The sequence below is a fragment of the Notothenia rossii genome (assembly GCF_949606895.1).
Source record: "Notothenia rossii genome assembly, chromosome: 9".
NCBI lineage: Eukaryota > Metazoa > Chordata > Actinopteri > Perciformes > Nototheniidae > Notothenia > Notothenia rossii.
Genome location: NC_136907.1, coordinates 24,116,449 through 24,134,106, shown reverse-complemented (window position 1 = coordinate 24,134,106; position 17,658 = coordinate 24,116,449). Strand labels below are relative to the sequence as shown.

The 17,658-nt window shown below is 40.1% G+C and overlaps 1 protein-coding gene across 1 annotated transcript; it reads right to left on the bottom strand.

The window, feature by feature from the left end:
• Window positions 1–1,035: 1,035 nt before the first annotated feature.
• On the bottom strand, window positions 1,036–15,791 carry tmlhe (trimethyllysine hydroxylase, epsilon). The gene is made up of 7 exons (XM_079651628.1): window positions 15,363–15,791; window positions 14,581–14,757; window positions 2,714–2,993; window positions 2,475–2,594; window positions 2,155–2,391; window positions 1,782–1,920; window positions 1,036–1,610 (listed from the first exon to the last, which is right to left on the bottom strand). The coding sequence occupies exons 1-7, from the start codon at window positions 15,517–15,519 to the stop codon at window positions 1,479–1,481; spliced, it is 1,242 nt and encodes a 413-aa protein (XP_079507754.1). The 5' UTR covers window positions 15,520–15,791; the 3' UTR covers window positions 1,036–1,478.
• Between the last annotated feature and the right edge of the window lie 1,867 nt (window positions 15,792–17,658).

Below are 17,658 nucleotides of genomic sequence, written 5' to 3'. Positions count from 1 at the left end.
AAAAAATTGTAACTTGTTACTCATGTTATTTTGCTCCAGACTAGAATTTCTCCACAACTCCTGGAAGGATTGCCATGATATTCTCATGGTCCAGAGGATGACTTGTAGCTCTGGTGATGCTTAACTTCTCATCTTGTGCCATCAAGTCAAAAGTACATAAAACAACTGATATTCCCTTAGCTATTGCTATTGTTTGGTGCTGATATGTTGTAACTTATCTAATCATAAGTGCTGATTCCAGGCCCATCACCCAGTGAGAAGGCCTAGAACTGCGGCAAAGGTACAGTCGGGGCAGAATAGACTTAATTTTATAATCTAACTTCTACATTCATTGTAAAGAAGTGAAGTCATTGGTGAGTGAAAAACAATTACATTTTTTAATATTTAGCAGCTTTGTGTTGATGGTAAATTGACAGTAATTACTGTGTGCTTGTATGCTTTCTTTGCATGTGTAATGTGTTGGAAAGCATATTACAACTGATGGGATTATCAATGGGCGGGCCGCGGTAGCATATACATAGCTTGTATTGCATTAATGGATGGTGCTAGCATGCTCTGTCAGCATGTCTCACCGTCAGGATGGTGTCAGAATGTCCAGTTAACCAATGATTTATGTTCATTTGAGCCTTCTATTTGGTGGCATTGATTATTACTTTCTGGGTTTCATGTTGCGTATTGGTTGCTAAACTTTTGCTCTCCAATCCCTGTGAGTATTTGGTGATAATGTGTGCATGTCAATGGTTGATGTTGATTTAATTTGCTGTTAAATGTTTGTGTTTTACTGCTTCTTCCAAATCAGTATATTAAGCTATGGTTGTTGCAGGCATTCTGCAGTTTTGAGATCCAACTGACAGAAGCATAGATTGGCACCTATGACTGAATTGATAAAGTCTGATGGTTAACATTACTGTCTTAATTACTTTCTTCTATACTCCATTTAATGTGATCATATGATGTATTGATAAAACAATATCAAGCCGTTTGAGAACTTTTAACAGTTTCAAGTGTGATTCAGGAGACATTCAAAAACACAACAACAATCAAACATTTATTGCAAAAATAACAAACAAGGGTGAGTACTGCCTAAAACATGCAGCAGGACTGTGACTGGATTCAGAAGGCTCTCAGTGGAAATGTAAAAACTACCTCAACCTATAGTTGTAATACCTTAATTGATATAGGGTAGACTAATCAGAAACCAGTTAAATTGTATTAAACAATAAAACATACATTTACCTTGGAGTACCAACCATCAAAACAGGCAATTGATAGCCAGGTAAATTAGGTAAATTAATCGCCTATCCTGAAGGTTGTTACAAAGTTGGGTTGAGGTCAACTTTGTAGCAACTGACTTGATGATTCGGCTTGAATCGCGTTTCTCCATCTCTCTCTCTCAGAAAGGACCTGGGTCATCTTTACTCTAACTTGTATAGGCTAACTGATAAGGCACAGCGGTGAAGAGGTCTTGATGTCCAGGATCAGGCCTGCAGACCAAAGACGCGTGCAGAACTCAGGACATCATCTCTGGTCAGGTAGCATCCGCACAGCTGCCTCAGGCCGGTGAAAGAGTCCCTCCCATGCAGGACCCGCCAGTTGTCAATGAAAATCACCTAACGAAGAAAAGAGTCAAAGAATCCTTAGATTATATTGCTAATAAAAAGCAATTACATGAAATACGGCAAGTTCATCAAACTTGAGAAAGCACACAAGGCATAAGAAAATATCAAGAAACAGCAAGTTTAGTTGTTTATGACCAAATTGCAAACCAACAGCGGTCTTACTTTTCCCGGAGTCAGTTTCACCCACAGCTCATTCTCTGGTCTCCTCAGTTCATTTGTCAGCTCTCGATGTGCCACGTACCATCGTCGAACAAGGTCGTGGGGCACTATGTTTATCACTGATCGGTCATAGTTGTTGTATCTGTTGGAGAAAGGAGACAACAATTTAATATTTCCTGAAAGAACACAGTAGAAAAATAACAATACAAATGACTACAGAGGTTTCTTTAAAGTTTGTCTAGTATTAAGGCACGGGAAAATATGAGTAATTCAATAGTGAGACATATGAAGCTTTACCTCTACATTAAAACAATGAAATTGATCCACTTCTGCACAAACATGAGTAAAATGTGGTTATACTTTAGCACCAACATACCGAATCAGGTACATTTGATCGTTCCAAGGATAGACGTTGAGTACAGGGCCGATGCCTGTCATGTAGTTGCGGTGGTTTTCAGACTTTTCAATGTACTCGTGTCTGATAGGCACTTTGGTAAGCAGCTCAAAGTTTTCAGGAGACTGCTGGCGAACTTTTTCAGCGGCGTAGAACCCATCCACAAGCAGTGTCCTTCCCCCAGTTCCTTCATGATTGAGGCAGTGGAAAACCTGGATTCTGTATCAGCAATCAGCGGTAAAAAATTAGACTTTCTTGGGCTTTGTTTTTAAGATATATGAGCTAATCCCTGCTGTACGTACCCACAAGGTTCCTGAAAGTAGGAGGTGTCAGTGTGACGGTCCAGGCCCAGCTGGCTATAGGCACTATCTCCTCTGGAAAAATCTGATGTAAAACACCACATTCTTCCATATGTAGTCTCCCTTTTGTATCAGTTACACAAAAAAACACAAAGTCAAATTGTTAGCGCAGCATAGATGCTTCAGAATGTTATTTCTAAGATAACATTCACAAGAAAAGGCAAAAATAAAGTACCTAATACCTGATAAGACTGACTCTCTGGGTGACTGCCTCAGTGGCTTCGACTGTAGCAGGGACATCATCTACAAAAGCGATCCCATACAGAAGATAGTTTTGAAGAAAGTTCTTTACTTCATCGTCACAACTCATAAAGCTTTCCCATTTTGCAGAGGGTATGTTGGCCTTTTTGTAGGTGTCTGAATTCCAGAGGATGCGTGGCTGGATGGTGCTTTGCTTATTTTCTTCGTAGCTGTTCTCAGCTAGCCAGCTAAGGCTGTACTTTGAGACATGACCTCCTGGCCCTGGGATACAGAAATGGGAAAACATTAGGTACACTTAAAATAACATTAGGCAAGTATGAGTAGTGTGTTTTAGAAACATTTGTGTTGAAAAACTCTTAACATCACGTAGATCCAGTAACTGGCCGCCACAAGAGAATCTGCCTTATTACCTACCAGCTAATTCATGCTCAGTCAGTTTACCTGCCCATTCACTGGAGTCTTCCAGAAGAGGCTACCTTGAAAGTTGTTAAAGCTTACAATAGTCATGTTGGTTGTTTACACTGAAAAGACTGAAACATATGACTTTAATTACATGTATTATGTCAACAAATTGCACATAACTGTATTAGGTTAGTTGAAAGCAATAGTATTAAGTTGAATAACGTTGAACTTAATATTGTTGCTTCCAACTAACCTAATACAGCTATGTGAATTGTGTTGACATAATACATTACGTTTTTTCAGTGTATATTAATTTTTGTCACTGGTTTTCAGTGTTGCTAACTTGCCGCGTTTTTTGCTAGACTTTTGAAGCTAATGCTGTTTAATACTTTCTTTGGAAAAGAGTAGGCAATAACGCTGGGTTCTTAGGTTGGGTCATTTAAAAAAATGTACTCTTGCTGGCTTCATTAAGCATTCCTACCCTAGCTTTAAATGCTATGCATGAGCTGAGTTTGACTCATCGAAATCAATTACTAAGGAAAGGTTAAAGTGGTAATAGACAACCTTGATATTTTATTTACTGGTGTGTCACATTTGAAGTCAGAGAAAGGCATTATTAATATAATAGTAATACATTTAATTTCCAAGCGCTTTTTCAGGTGCTCGAAGAGGCTTTACAGTGCTGATAAAACGAGATAAGCATTAGACCAGTGGTTCTCAACCTGTGGTACGCGTACCACTGGTGGTACGCCAGCTCCCACTAGTGGTACGTGGAGGAATCTGACATATTAAAAAAAAAAAAATGTAAACCTTTATTTAACCAGATGAAAATATTGAGACAAAATCTTATTTACAATGCTGACCTGGCCAAGAAGGCAGCAACGTTACATGTTCTTACACATAACACAGACAACTAAGTCAAGAAAAAGGCGAAAAGCAGTCACTACATTGTGCGCATTTGAGACGGTAAGTAAGCTACACTACTTATTACTGCAAGAGCAGCTGGTGGTAAGGACCTCAGACAATTTCAATTTAAAACAGGCTATAGATATGTGCCATCAGTTTGAGGCTTGATTGAATTACATTAATTAAAAAATAAATAATACTATCTAAATACTACAATGAATGAAAATAAGCTTGAGATAATTGAAACTGTGGTTTAAATAAGTTCTAATAGGCTATTGTTGTTTTTAGATTTAGAAACGAAACATTTTTAAATGTATTTCTGGCGTTGCTAATGACGACCAAACTACCAGCGAACAATTAGCGAACGTTGCAAGCAAGTTAAGGAAAGAAGAAAGCTGAATGATGTTAAAAATGTGGCTCAAAACGGGAGGTATTCGGAAGAGAGGTACAGAGGAGAATATTACCAGCGAAAGTGAATGAGGGGGAGGACAGTCATCAACCGAGTACAAGCGCAGGCTCCGCCAGCAACACAAAGTGATATGCACAAGAAACCAGCTATTAGCCTCCTGGAGGCTTCATTATTATTGTGGAACTGAATTCCCAAGAGGACATTTTCTGTTACTATGTAGGTTGTTGCAGGAGGCCTACATTCACACTTTGGTATAGTTAATGACATGTATGTACAGTTGACATTTGTTGTGTGAGAACAAGTTATTATTTTGTTCTTTATATTCTCACTTGGTGTGTGTGAGAGAGAGAGAGAGAGAGAGAGAGAGAGAGAGAGAGAGAGAGAGAGAGAGAGAGAGAGAGAGACTGCCCTTTGTACATGTAGCTGTGGCTGACAACAAATAATGTTATTATGAATACATTTGCCTCCGAGTCCTGCATGAACCGTGCATAGACTGTATTTTAACATTGGTCATATGGTGGTACTTGGAGAGCCAACTCTTTTGTCAGGTGGTACTTGGTGTAAAAAGGTTGAGAACCACTGCATTAGACAAAGGGGACAGCAAACAAATGTGGAGTCGGGTGAAAATGTTACGGTTTTTAATATAGGTTTAACCAGAGTTTTATTTTGTTTCTGTTGAGTTTAAATGTAGTGGGTTTTACAAAGATCAGCAAGGTACAATTACGGCCCGTCTACACTACAGGCATCAAAAAATGCTTTCGATGCTTCGCCCATTCACTTGAATGGGGTGACGTAGAAGATTTTTAATCTTCGCCGAACTGCATTGTGGGGAGCATGGCATGGCTTTGCAAGCACCACGAGCATCTATCGGCATCAAAAGTTGAAAAATGTTCAACTTTTGAGGCTCGATGCTTGGCATCAGCCAATCAAATCCCGTTTATGCAAATCCCGCCAGTGCAAGCGCAGCCAATCAAACCGCGTGCAAGCTGGGAGAGCCAGACCACAGCAAATCACGCGGTTCTTTAGGACCAGAACTATTTACCGGGATACAAACCGGAGGAACCAGGCATGGAGGGAGGTGGCAGAGACAGTGGGTGAAACTGGTAGGTTTTTCGCCTAATTGGAGAGTTTATATCCAGTTTACTTCGTTTTAACATTGCTATTGCTTTGTATGTCGGGGGCGGGAGATTCATGTGATTGGTTGTTGGTCGCGTTGCTCGCAAAAAATCGCCAAGCTTCAGACACGCCCAGCTTCAAGATTTTTTGATGCCTGTAGTGTAGACGGGCCGTTAGAGTTGTGGCTTTAAAGAGAGAAAATAAAACATTTTGAATATCGTCAACATTTCTTTAGATTTTATTTATTATATATATTGACCTTGCATAGCGTTACATTAGAAATGTGTCTTAAATGAGTTTGCCCACACATATGTTTCTCAAGAACGAGCCAGTTAATACCCGTGACTACTGCAGAGTAATTTGTCCAAGAATTGAATGCGAATTTTTACATTCCAGTGAAAACAAGAGTGAAATGTCATAAGGCTATTTGTCCGCTGGGAAATTGGTTTATAGGGAACTACTTTGCTATATTTTGATTTATATTATTGAAAAGTTAAACATTTATTTTCTGGTTGTTTTTGTTTACAGTAAATGTATTATTATTAATTGTTATTATTTAAGTTAGTTAAAGTAGTTTTATGCTTTTATTTTTGAAGGTGTATTTTGGCACTGGGTGATTGGGGCACTCGGTGTCTAATCGAACCTTTTAAACTTGTCAATGTTTGTTATTATGTGTGACGTTGCTCCGGTGTCGACCATCAGCCCTTTATGTGTAACTCCGGTTACTGGACTGTCACGTACTTTAAAAACAAATGAGTGGTCCTCAACGTCAGTTGATTGTTTAGCATTGTCTCTCTTTTTGCGTCTGCAGTTTGCATCTACAGTGGGGCAAAAAAGTCAGCCACCAATTGTGCAAGTTATCCCACTTAAAAAGATGAGAGAAGCCTGTAATCTTCATCCTAGGTATACCTCAACTATGAGAGACAAAATGAGAAAAAAAAATCCGGAGAATCACATTGTCTGATTTTTAAAGAATTTATTTGCAAATTATGGTGGAAAATAAGTATTTGGTCACCTACAAACAAACAAGATTTCTGGCTCTCACAGACCTGTAACCTCTTCTTTAAGAGCCAACTCTGTTCTCCACTCGTTAACTGTATTAATGGCACCTGTTTGAACTCGTTATCAGTATAAAAGACACCTGTCCACAACCTCAAACAGTCACACTCCAATTTCCACTATGGCCAAGACCAAAGAGCTGTCAAAGGACACCAGACACACTCTGGATATCTCTAATATTGATACTCTCACGCGTGATAGCTTGGACGACCCTCTGTCTCTAGAGGAGATAACTGGCAGTCTTAGGAAGATGCAAAATAACAAGGCCCCAGGCCCGGATGGTTTTCCTGTAGATTTTTATAAAAAGTTCTCGGCCCAGTTAGCTCCCCTTTTATTAGATATGTTTAATGATTCCCTGAAAAATGGTACTCTACCCCCAACACTAAGACAAGCCTCAATCTCCCTTATTCTCAAAAAAGGCAAAAAAGCAGAAGATTGTAGTAGCTGGAGACCTATAAGTCTCTTGAACGCGGATGTCAAACTTCTTGCTAAGGTGCTGGCGAACCGCCTGGACCCGTGTTTACCAGGTATTGTCTCTGAAGACCAGACTGGCTTTATCAGGGGTCGTCAATTATCTTCTAACATCAGACGGTTACTTAATATTGTGCTTTCCCCTGCAGTCTCACCAGATGCTGAGATGATTGTCTCATTAGACGCAGAGAAGGCTTTTGATCGGGTGGAGTGGGACTATTTATTCTTTACACTTCATAAATTTGGTTTTGGATCTCGGTTTGTGTCATGGATTAGGCTTTTGTATACTAACCCTACTGCTAGCGTAAAAACAAATTCTCAACTGTCTAAATTCTTCCCCTTGACGAGGGGCACCCGGCAGGGCTGTCCAATTTCCCCCTTATTATTTGCCTTGGCAATAGAGCCCCTTGCCATTGCTCTGAGGTCATCTCCACTTTTCACAGGCATGCGCAGGGCTGGGTTGGATCACCGGGTCTCGCTATATGCTGATGACCTTTTACTCTATATCTCAGATCCAGTCAACTGTATTGGTGACATTCTGCAACTCCTAAATAGTTTTGGGTCATTTTCAGGCTATAAGGTAAATTTTGACAAGAGTGAGTGTTTCCCTGTAAATGAAGTAGCTACTCGCATCCCAGCTCATGCCCTACCTTTCCACCTGGCTCCTACGAGTTTCCGGTATTTGGGTGTAACTATAACTCGCAGTCTTGCTTCCCTTCATGAAACAAACTTCTCTAAGCTAGTCACAGATATAAAGGTGGATTTACAACGATGGGGTACCCTCCCTCTTTCTTTGTTTGGTAGGATTCAATCTATTAAGATGAACATTTTACCAAGATTTCTTTTTCTTTTCCAATGTCTGCCAATTTTTTTACCAAAACAGTTTTTCAATAAGCTAGATGGGATGATCTCTGTTTTTATCTGGGCTGGTAAGACTCCAAGGGCACGCAGGACTACTCTTCAGAGACGTAACAAAGATGGTGGCTTATCTCTACCGAACCTCCTATTTTATTATTGGGCAGCCAACATCCAGAAATTACGTCTTTGGCATAGTTCCTCTGATGCTGATTGGTGCCTAATGGAAGCTCTTAGTTGTCATGCAACCTCTCTGTCTGCTCTGCTTTGTGCCCCTCTTGCATCTTGCCCCTCCAAATATACCTCAAACCCAATTGTTATATCGTCTTTAAAAATTTGGAAACAATTCAGGCAGCACTTTAAACTCTCCTCTCCCTCTCCCCATAGCCCCATCCTTAATAATCACTTGTTTACCCCACCCAAATTTGACACAACCTTTGCATTGTGGAAAAGAAAGGGCATAGTAGTTTTTTCTAACCTATACATTGACGGGACATTCGCAACTTTTGAGGATATTCGTAATAAGTTTGATCTGCCACATTCTAGTCTGTTTCGATTTCTCCAAGCACGGGACTGTGCCCGTACTCACTTTGCTTCATTCCCACTATTGACTGCTAATTCCTTGATGGATGACATCCTCTCACTTAATAAGTTAAGTGGTAGTATAACTGTACTATATGACCTCATTATATCGGCTGGGACCTCTCCACTTGCTGGGGCTGTGGGCAAGTGGGAGAGGGAACTTGGGCTTGACCTCACAGATGAATGGTGGGAAATTGCTTTTAAAAGAGTAAATTCTACGTCCTCTTGTGCCCGACTGACTCTGATTCAGTTCAAGGTTTTGCATCGAATACATTTCACCAAAGCAAAACTTTCTAAATTATTTCCAGGCTCAAGTGATATCTGTGATAGATGTTCTTCGTCAATTGCCGATCATACTCACATGTTCTACTCTTGCTCGAAATTGGCTACATTTTGGTCTGTGTTTTTCGACACTGTATCTAAGGCTCTCAATATTTCATTGTCACCCAGTCCTCACATTGCTATTTTTGGTGTACCTGAAGATTTGACCATGCTGACTAGAAACCAGAGTGATGTTATAGCTTTCGCCTCTCTTATAGCCCGTAGACGTATATTGCTTCAGTGGAAAGACCCAAACCCACCCTCCGCATCTTCCTGGTTTGAAGATTTGTTGTCTTTTCTCCATCTAGAGAAAATCAAATATACACTACGAGGCTCGTCTGATAATTTCCTTAAAAGGTGGAATCCGGTACTCACTTACATTGACTCTCTCACTTCCCTGGAATGTAACTGATAGTCCTATCAATGATATTGTATGTTGAGCTGTGTGTGTCGAGCATCAAACAATTGTATCTGTGCTAAGTCTTTTTATTTATTTATTTTTTCTTAATGACTCTTGTCCAGTTTTGGGTGGGTTATTATTTGTATTTTATTTCCTTTTGTTTTCATTATCATTCCCTTATCCTGTTCCTGATAAAAAAAAAAAAAAAAAAAAAAAGGGGGGGATTTCATACATGTTTGACGACTGCTACTTCATTGTTGTTTTTTCTCATGTTTCCCAATAAAAATACATATGAAAAAAAAAAGGACACCAGACACAAAATTGTAGACCTGCACCAGGCTGGGAAGAATGAATCTGCAATAGGTAAGCAGCTTGGTGGGAAGAAATCAACTGTGGGAGCAATTATTAGAAAATGGAAGACATACAAGACCAATGATAATCTCCCTCGATCTGGGGCTCCACGCAAGATCTCACCCCGTGGGGTCAAAATGATCACAAGAACAGTGAATAAAAATCCCAGAACCACACGGGGGGACCTAGTCAATGACCTGCAGAGAGCTGGGACCAAAGTAACAAAGGCTACCATCAGTAACACACTATGCCGCCAGGGACTCAAATCCTGCAGTGCCAGACGTGTCCCTCTGCTTAAGCCAGTACATGTCCAGGCCCGTCTGAAGTTTGCTAGAGAGCATTTAGATGATCCAGAAGAGGATTGGGAGAATGTCATATGGTCAGATGAAACCAAAATAGAACTTTTTGGTAAAAACTCAACTAGACGTGTTTGGAGGAGAAAGAATGCTGAGTTGCATCCAAAGAACACCATACCTACTGTGAAACATGGGGGTGGAAACATCATGCTTTGGGGCTGTTTTTCTGCAAAGGGACCAGGACAACTGATCCGTGTAAAGGAAAGAATGAATGGGGCCATGTATCGTGAGATTTTGAGTGACAACCTCCTTCCATCAGCAAGGGCATTGAAGATGAAACGTGGCTGGGTCTTTCAGCATGACAATGATCCCAAACACACCGCCCGGGCAACGAAGGAGTGGCTTCGTAAGAAGCATTTCAAGGTCCTGGAGTGGCCTAGCCAGTCTCCAGATCTCAACACCATAGAAAATCTTTGGAGGGAGTTGAAAGTCTGTGTTGCCCAGCGACAGCCCCAAAACATCACTGCTCTAGAGGAGATCTGAATGGAGGAATGGGCCAAAATACCAGCAACAGTGTGTGAAAACCTTGTGAAGACTTACAGAAAACGTTCGACCTCTGTCATTGCCAACAAAGGGTATATAACAAAGTATTGAGATGAACTTTTGTTATTGACCAAATACTTATTTCCCACCATAATTTGCAAATAAATTCTTTTAAAATCCTACAATGTGATTTTCTGGATTTTTCCCCCCCATTCTGTCTCTCATAGTTGAGGTGTACCTAGGATGAAAATTACAGGCCTCTCTCATCTTTTTAAGTGGAAGAACTTGCACAATTGGTGGCTGACTAAATACTTTTTTGCCCCACTGTATGTGTGTGGAATTTTTGCAAAAACTGCACAACTGTCTCTGGTCTTTGCTGTTGCTGCTACTCGCACTTCGAGACTCACGAGCCCGTTGCCCTTTCTGACCGCAGTTGTAGCAGGTGATATCGGGGCCATCGCTCCACTTCACCCAGCCACTCGCTTTCATAATATTATCAGATTCCTCACTCAAGTTGGCATTGTATTTTTCTGTGCTTTCATAGCTCCTCAACTTTGTTTTGAACTCACCAAAAGTTAGCTTCTCATCCCCTTGTGTAATGTGGATGGTAAACGGCCTAAAACAGATTGGTAGTCCCTTTAAAATCATGGCTATCAGCAGCCCGTCGCTAAGAGTTTCTTCAGCATTTCTCAGTGCTGTAATTGCCGTTTCGGCACGAATAATATTGTTAGTGATGCTCTCATTAGCGGCTTTCTGCAGCGACGTTAGTTCAGTGTAGAGGCTGATCACCCGTGGTTTCCCTTTCCCAGTGGTCCCTTAATATTTGCAACGCTTTTCTTCCGTTGTTCGCTGCTTCCCTCAAGATCAGTGAAAGGCTTTTATCGTCCAGTACCTGGATCAATTCTGCATAGGCTTCTTCGTTTTTCTGAACATCAGCCTCATCATCTTCACCTGGCTCCTCTAGGATGACAGCCTTCAATCCTAGCAGTCGCAGGTGACCCAAAAAGTTTGTCTCCCATAACTCGTAGTTCTTCTCATCTCCGTCGAAACACAAACGGTTCCACCGGCTTCAATGGTCCCTCCTGTGCCCATAACCTGTTAACGATGCCATGATCTTAGGGCAGGAATACCGTGAACGTAGTTTAACGTGACAGAGGAATAAATACACACATACACCGTCGGCTTTGCTTCAACCGGAAGTGACACGTTTTATTGCGCATGTCCCTTTTATCACGGGAATACAGGAAGTGATTAGTATAAGAGTATTAAGTAACAAATTAATATATTACAATTCATAATTCAACAAATTTTATATATTGGAGACAGGGGGTGGTGGGAGTAGAGCACCAGTATGGCATATGGTTTTTACCAGGGCAAGTAGTAGGAGGCCAGGGGAAAGGCACAGGGAAACAATTATTATAGGAATAAAATGCACAGAAAGGACTCTTGCCTGGACTTGGATCATTGACACTGCGTAAGAACCGCTAACTGGGGCCTCAGCGGCTGTTTTATTTGAGTTACATTCCTGGTTTATTTCTTTATGATACTGGCCTTTATAGGTTGATTGAGTCATTCTTAGCCATTACATTGTTCAATCAACTTTAACTCCATAATGATAAGTTTAAGAAAAAGTACCACTTGCCACTTTGTGTGCGAGTAAACTTTTTGCTGTGTAAAATGCACACAATAAGATGAAAATGATGGAGACGTTAAAGTAACTCAAGTATTTTTATCATCTTGAGTATAATCTCTTGGCTCAAATCTCTGTCCTCTCCTTTTGTCAAGTAGTCTCACATTAACCTATGTACTGTGGTACATCAGGTCGTAAAGGATTACAGAAAAGCTCATAAAAAGCTTGTCATCTGTGGTTTATGTACACATACAGCAGAAAGATACGATCTGCATGCAACCTGAGTATCCATGGGGGCCTTTGCACCGTTGAGATTGAGCATTTAGCAAATCAAGTCTGTGAGGGCAGATGTTGATGGATAGGATGAGCTCACCCAGACTCAGCTGACCTTGAATATGCAGCGCCACACTGTGTGTATGCCAGTGTGCCCACAGGAGTGTATGCATCATCCACTGTCTCTGGGCTGACAGCTACCCATTTGTCAGTTTATGTAAGATTCAGTGCCACTCTTGTGCATAAATAAAAAAACCTGTAACGGCCAAGCAGCCCACAGGGAGGCATCAGTCCATCTTAAGGACAACCCCGAGTGGCATAAGCCAGACAGACGCCCACAGCCAGAGAGCATGGGCATCTATAAGCTGCCAGGTTCTTACTGCACTGCTATGCTATTAAAAGCTTATAGTGGTGCTATCTCCCTTTCCATATTGTGTGCTTGCCATAGGCCTGTCAGGATAACCACTTTTGTTAGACGATATATTGACCCAGAAAGATTGTTCATATTTTCATTTTAAGACCATTTTAATGCCAGTGATATAATGAGTCTCTCAAAGCCAAATGTTCACTGTGCCAGTCAGTAAAAGATGTTGCAAATCACCGTTAACTGAGAGATTTATAAGTGAAAATAAATCAGAGTACATAAAGATTTATTTAACCATTCATATCTTTTTATCTGTCCCCTTTCATTACCTGACCACACCCTAAGGATTTACTGACAACAGAATGAATCTTTACACTATAAGAAGAATGCCATCACAGAGGAAAAAGTCAAATTCTTCCATGTGAAGAGAACTTTACATTATATGTGATGATGGTATGCTCTATTTTTGAATCTTTACAGCAATATCCTCTCTTCCAAATGGATAGTTAGGACTGTTTGAAGCGAGTAATATAAAAATACCTTTTCATTTTCAGTGTATTAGCTAGAGTTAACGGTGGCAGTAGACAAACGCTCAATTCAGGAAAACGGAAAGGAGTACCAGCACGAAATTAAAGCAATGTACTGCTGTGGACCGGGGCTGCAGCAAAATGTATTTTAGCCAATATCCGTTTATGTGTATGATATACTTTCAGTGGCTGTTATTTGCCATTCCATTGACAAACACATTGATTTTCCCTTGCAGAACACAGAGGTTACTTGTATGGTCGGTTGCTTGTTTTGTGTTATTGTGTGACTTTGGGGAATATGGATTGCTGTTTAAACACAAAAGTCATGCATAACAGAAACAAATCACCAGGTCAGGGCAGCATGTGACTTGCACTTTCTGTGTTCTGCAGGGTAAAAATAATGTATATATACAGTCTATGGGTAAAATGCATGTTTTTGTCAATGGAGTCTGTTAGATTACCGCTTCAGTTCCTCTTCATTTAGGGCTGCAGTTGCAAGGTAAAACTATGGAAATATTCAAAATATAACATTAAGTGTGACTGAACACTGAGACTTTCAAGATGCACTTTATTAGTCAACTTAAGGTAAATCATTGAATCTGACCTAAGGTTACATGTTGTAAATGCCATGTTTCATAGTTTAGTTCCTTGGTGATTTTGTTTAATTGTTTTGTGAGGTCCGAGGTTAGGCCAGGTTAGTTTGGGGCCTCTTCATTAAACACAATTTATAACCAAGAACATGCACTATATGAGCTCAAAGTGAACTCAAATATATGCAGCGTTTGACACAAGACCCCAAGATTATGCAATACTGCATTACTACCTTAGATGGTATTTGACCTGTTCCTGTAACAAAGGTGCAATGCATCAGTGGACCAGGTATATATCTGACTGGGGCCCCTGGGAGTCTTGGTCTTGTGCTTGTTTGGCATCTACCCTAGTGTAATAACTTCATTACAGTGTCATTAAAATGCCTTAAAGCTGGGCAATATAGAGAAATTAAAATATCACAATATTTTTGTCCAAAAACCTCAATATCAATATTACAACGATATTGTAGGGTGCAGAAATTATTACGAATGACTTTACTTGAATGCTGCCTTTAAAACCAATTAGAGACCACCCATACTGGCATCTAACTATATCAAAATATAAGACCATACCTAGTCTCATATCACAAAATCCATATAATATTGATATATTACGAAGGGCTTCAGTGCATTTACTTTGGATGAGGCGTAAACACTGCCACATAACTTGAAAATGATTTAAAACACTTTGGACATGCTTTTCCTGACCAGACTTGTATTTTGAGATGTTTGGTTTGGTAGAACTGTACTCACAGGTGAGGACCAGATGGCCATCTTGCACAGTTGTGTTGTCAGGGCGGATGGAGAGGTCTATACTCGCAGTGTCCAGGTTCCTCTGGTTAGTGCTGGAGTTGTATGAAGCGTCAGAGCGGCAGTGATCCCTCAGCCACACGTAGTTGAACCGCATCGGCGCCCCTCCATAGTTGACCTCTGGGGGTTTCATAAGCATGAGTTTAATGTTGAGTTTTGCCCAGTGTTGTAAATTAAATAAGTACATTTACTCAAGGACTGTACTGAAGTAACATTTTGAGGTACTTGTGGTTCACTTGAGTATTTCAATGTTTTGCTACTTTGTCCTTCTATTCCATTACAATTCAGATTGTACTTTTAATTGAATACCTTTAGTTACTTTGCAGATTGAAATTAATGATGTGAAATATAATCAACACTTAAATAACACTTTAGACACCTGAAGTGAAATTCACATTCTACCCTGCAGTATACAAAGTCATTAAAACTACAAACCTTTACCAGCTTTGATAAACACATTAATGCATCAATAATTACAATATAAACATATGTTACGTTTTATTATGAATCTGCATGAGTACTCAACTTTTGGTACTTTAAGTATATGTTGATGCCAATACTTTTCTACTTTTACTTGAGTCATATTTTAAATGCAAGACTTTTACTTATAGCAGAGTATTCCTACACTCAGGTACTTCTACGTTTACTAAAGTACAAGATCTGAGTACATTTTCCCCCTCGAGTTTTGCCCCACAGTATGTATTAATCGTGTTGCACTAACTCACCGAGACAGTCTTCGAGTGACCGAATAGTTGCATCGCACGCAGAGCTCACGCGGACCAGCGTCTCGTGCCTCCACAGTGGCTGCTTGTTTTTGACTGCTGACAGCAGCTGAGCCTGTTTCAACGCGGGTCGCAATATCCTATGTAACATGACAGACATCGTCAACACACGTGTGTTATGAAGAAAGAAGTACAAACCCCCAGACTTAAAACGATAAACGGGCTTCTTTCACGAGAAGCCACCGTAAACACTTCCTCAAGCGCTTCTTCGCGTCTTTAATCTCACAACATTTCTCAAAACGACGAGATTAATTATTAAACACGGCAGGCTTTAAACCAGGAGTGGGGAACTTCCGGCCCCCGGGCCATATACGGCCCGCGAGACCATTTGGTACGGCGCTCGGGGTAATTTATAAGCACACGCAAAAAAGAAAAAAATTAAAGAAATCTAGAAAAAAGAAAAAAGCGAGTGCCTGTTTTTCCTGGCCATGGTCAGGGTCCTTGAACACAACACGAGCCTTACGTGTCATCACGTGGTATATGTCTCTTCTGACAGGGGTGCAGTTCTGACGGAGAGCATCAGAACGTCGCTTTAGCACTTCCAAAAATTGCAGTACCCATAAGGAGCCGTACACATGCCGCAGTTTTTTCGTGGATGTGTCTTAAGTTGTAAGCCCAGTGGCGATCTGTTCATCTGTCATACTGATCATACAGTCAATAACTTTGTTGTTATTAGCATCTGGTTAGCTAGCTATGCTAACGAATATAAGAAGCTTTTTCTCCAACAAGTGAGGTAAAGGCACACCTTTATATGATCATTATAGTTATAAAAAAAACAAGAGAATAAAATAAACAGGTATAAAATACTATATGACAGTAAATAAAAGTTGTTATTAATAAACAAGAAGACAGTTTGAGAGGAGAGTGATTTGTAAAATATCCATAAAGAAAAAATAAATCTGCTTACAGTTCTGTTTCATATGGATGTTGAGAGATGTATCCATAGATCTCCTAATTTTGCTCTCAAAGTGCACCAGATTGATGCTTTTAACTAAAAAAAAATCTTCCCGGAGGAGCATGCCCCCGGACCCCCCTGGAGGAGGTTAGATCCCCCCCCACTTAAATCATGTCCATATGGATAGGAAACTAAATACATTTGCACATATCCTGAGTCCATATACTTTCTGTTTTGGTGGTCATGCCACACCGCGCACGTGAATGCATGCACGAGTCATGGTAAGATATCTGGAAGAGGTTGCTTTTTCTTTGCACAGCATGAAAGAAAGGCGAAATGAATGGGCTGTGATTTTAGTATTTTTAAGCAGAGGTCAATAATGTGTACGGCCCTCGGAGGATGTTGAAAAAATTGAAATGGCCCTTGAGAAGAAAAAGGTTCCCCACCCCAGATGTTAACCATCTGCAGAGTCACAAACCCTCAAAGTACACCCTGTAGCGAATACAACTCTAACACAGAAAGTACCTGTCTGCTGCCCCAGAACGCCTCGTTGGAGATTTCTCTTTTTCCATTGTTTACTTCTTGGGTATAGTGACGTATTTCGGGTTTAGTGACGTTTGCACGATATACATTTATTTTTGTATACCTCAACAATGGAATTATGATCAGTAGAAATGGCCATGACATGGGACCTTTAACATCCCGATTGCAATGAACACATTAAATGCTTTGACAATAAATACATTAAAAAAATTAATCCGTGGAAGCCGTGGCGCTGTAAAAAGCAAGTCCAGTTATTTTAGCCGGCCTACCTGCCTGTCAGCCTTCCATCTCGTGCACAAACTTATCTCGTGCCCTCATGTTCGTGTGTGTTGGAGGAGGGGCTCTGTAAGGAAGTGGCAGATTTTTTTGGGCTGCGTAGTTTCAAATTCTAGCGCACTCGAGCTGGTTTCTCCATTCTTACCTACCCTACCTTTAAGTAAAGTATTGCCATGTTTGATAACTATTTTTTACAGATGCAATGTAAAAAATCATGCACTTTATTTTTACGTCCAGGTCTGAAGTAGTAGTGACCGAATATTAATTACATGTCATTTTCATTACTTAAATGACTTTATTGAATTACAAAAAAAACTGTTATTTTAAAACTTTTGTCATAATCTTGCTTATTTCAAAATCATTCAAAGACCGTATTGAACCAAAAAAAAAATCTACAAATATGCTTTTTTCTTTCACTTTCGATGTGAATCTGCAATGTCTGCAATAGTTCTTCAAATCACATTACCCTTTCAAAAATATATTTTAAAAATATATTTTTTGTATATTTTTGTTGCTGCTGTTTTT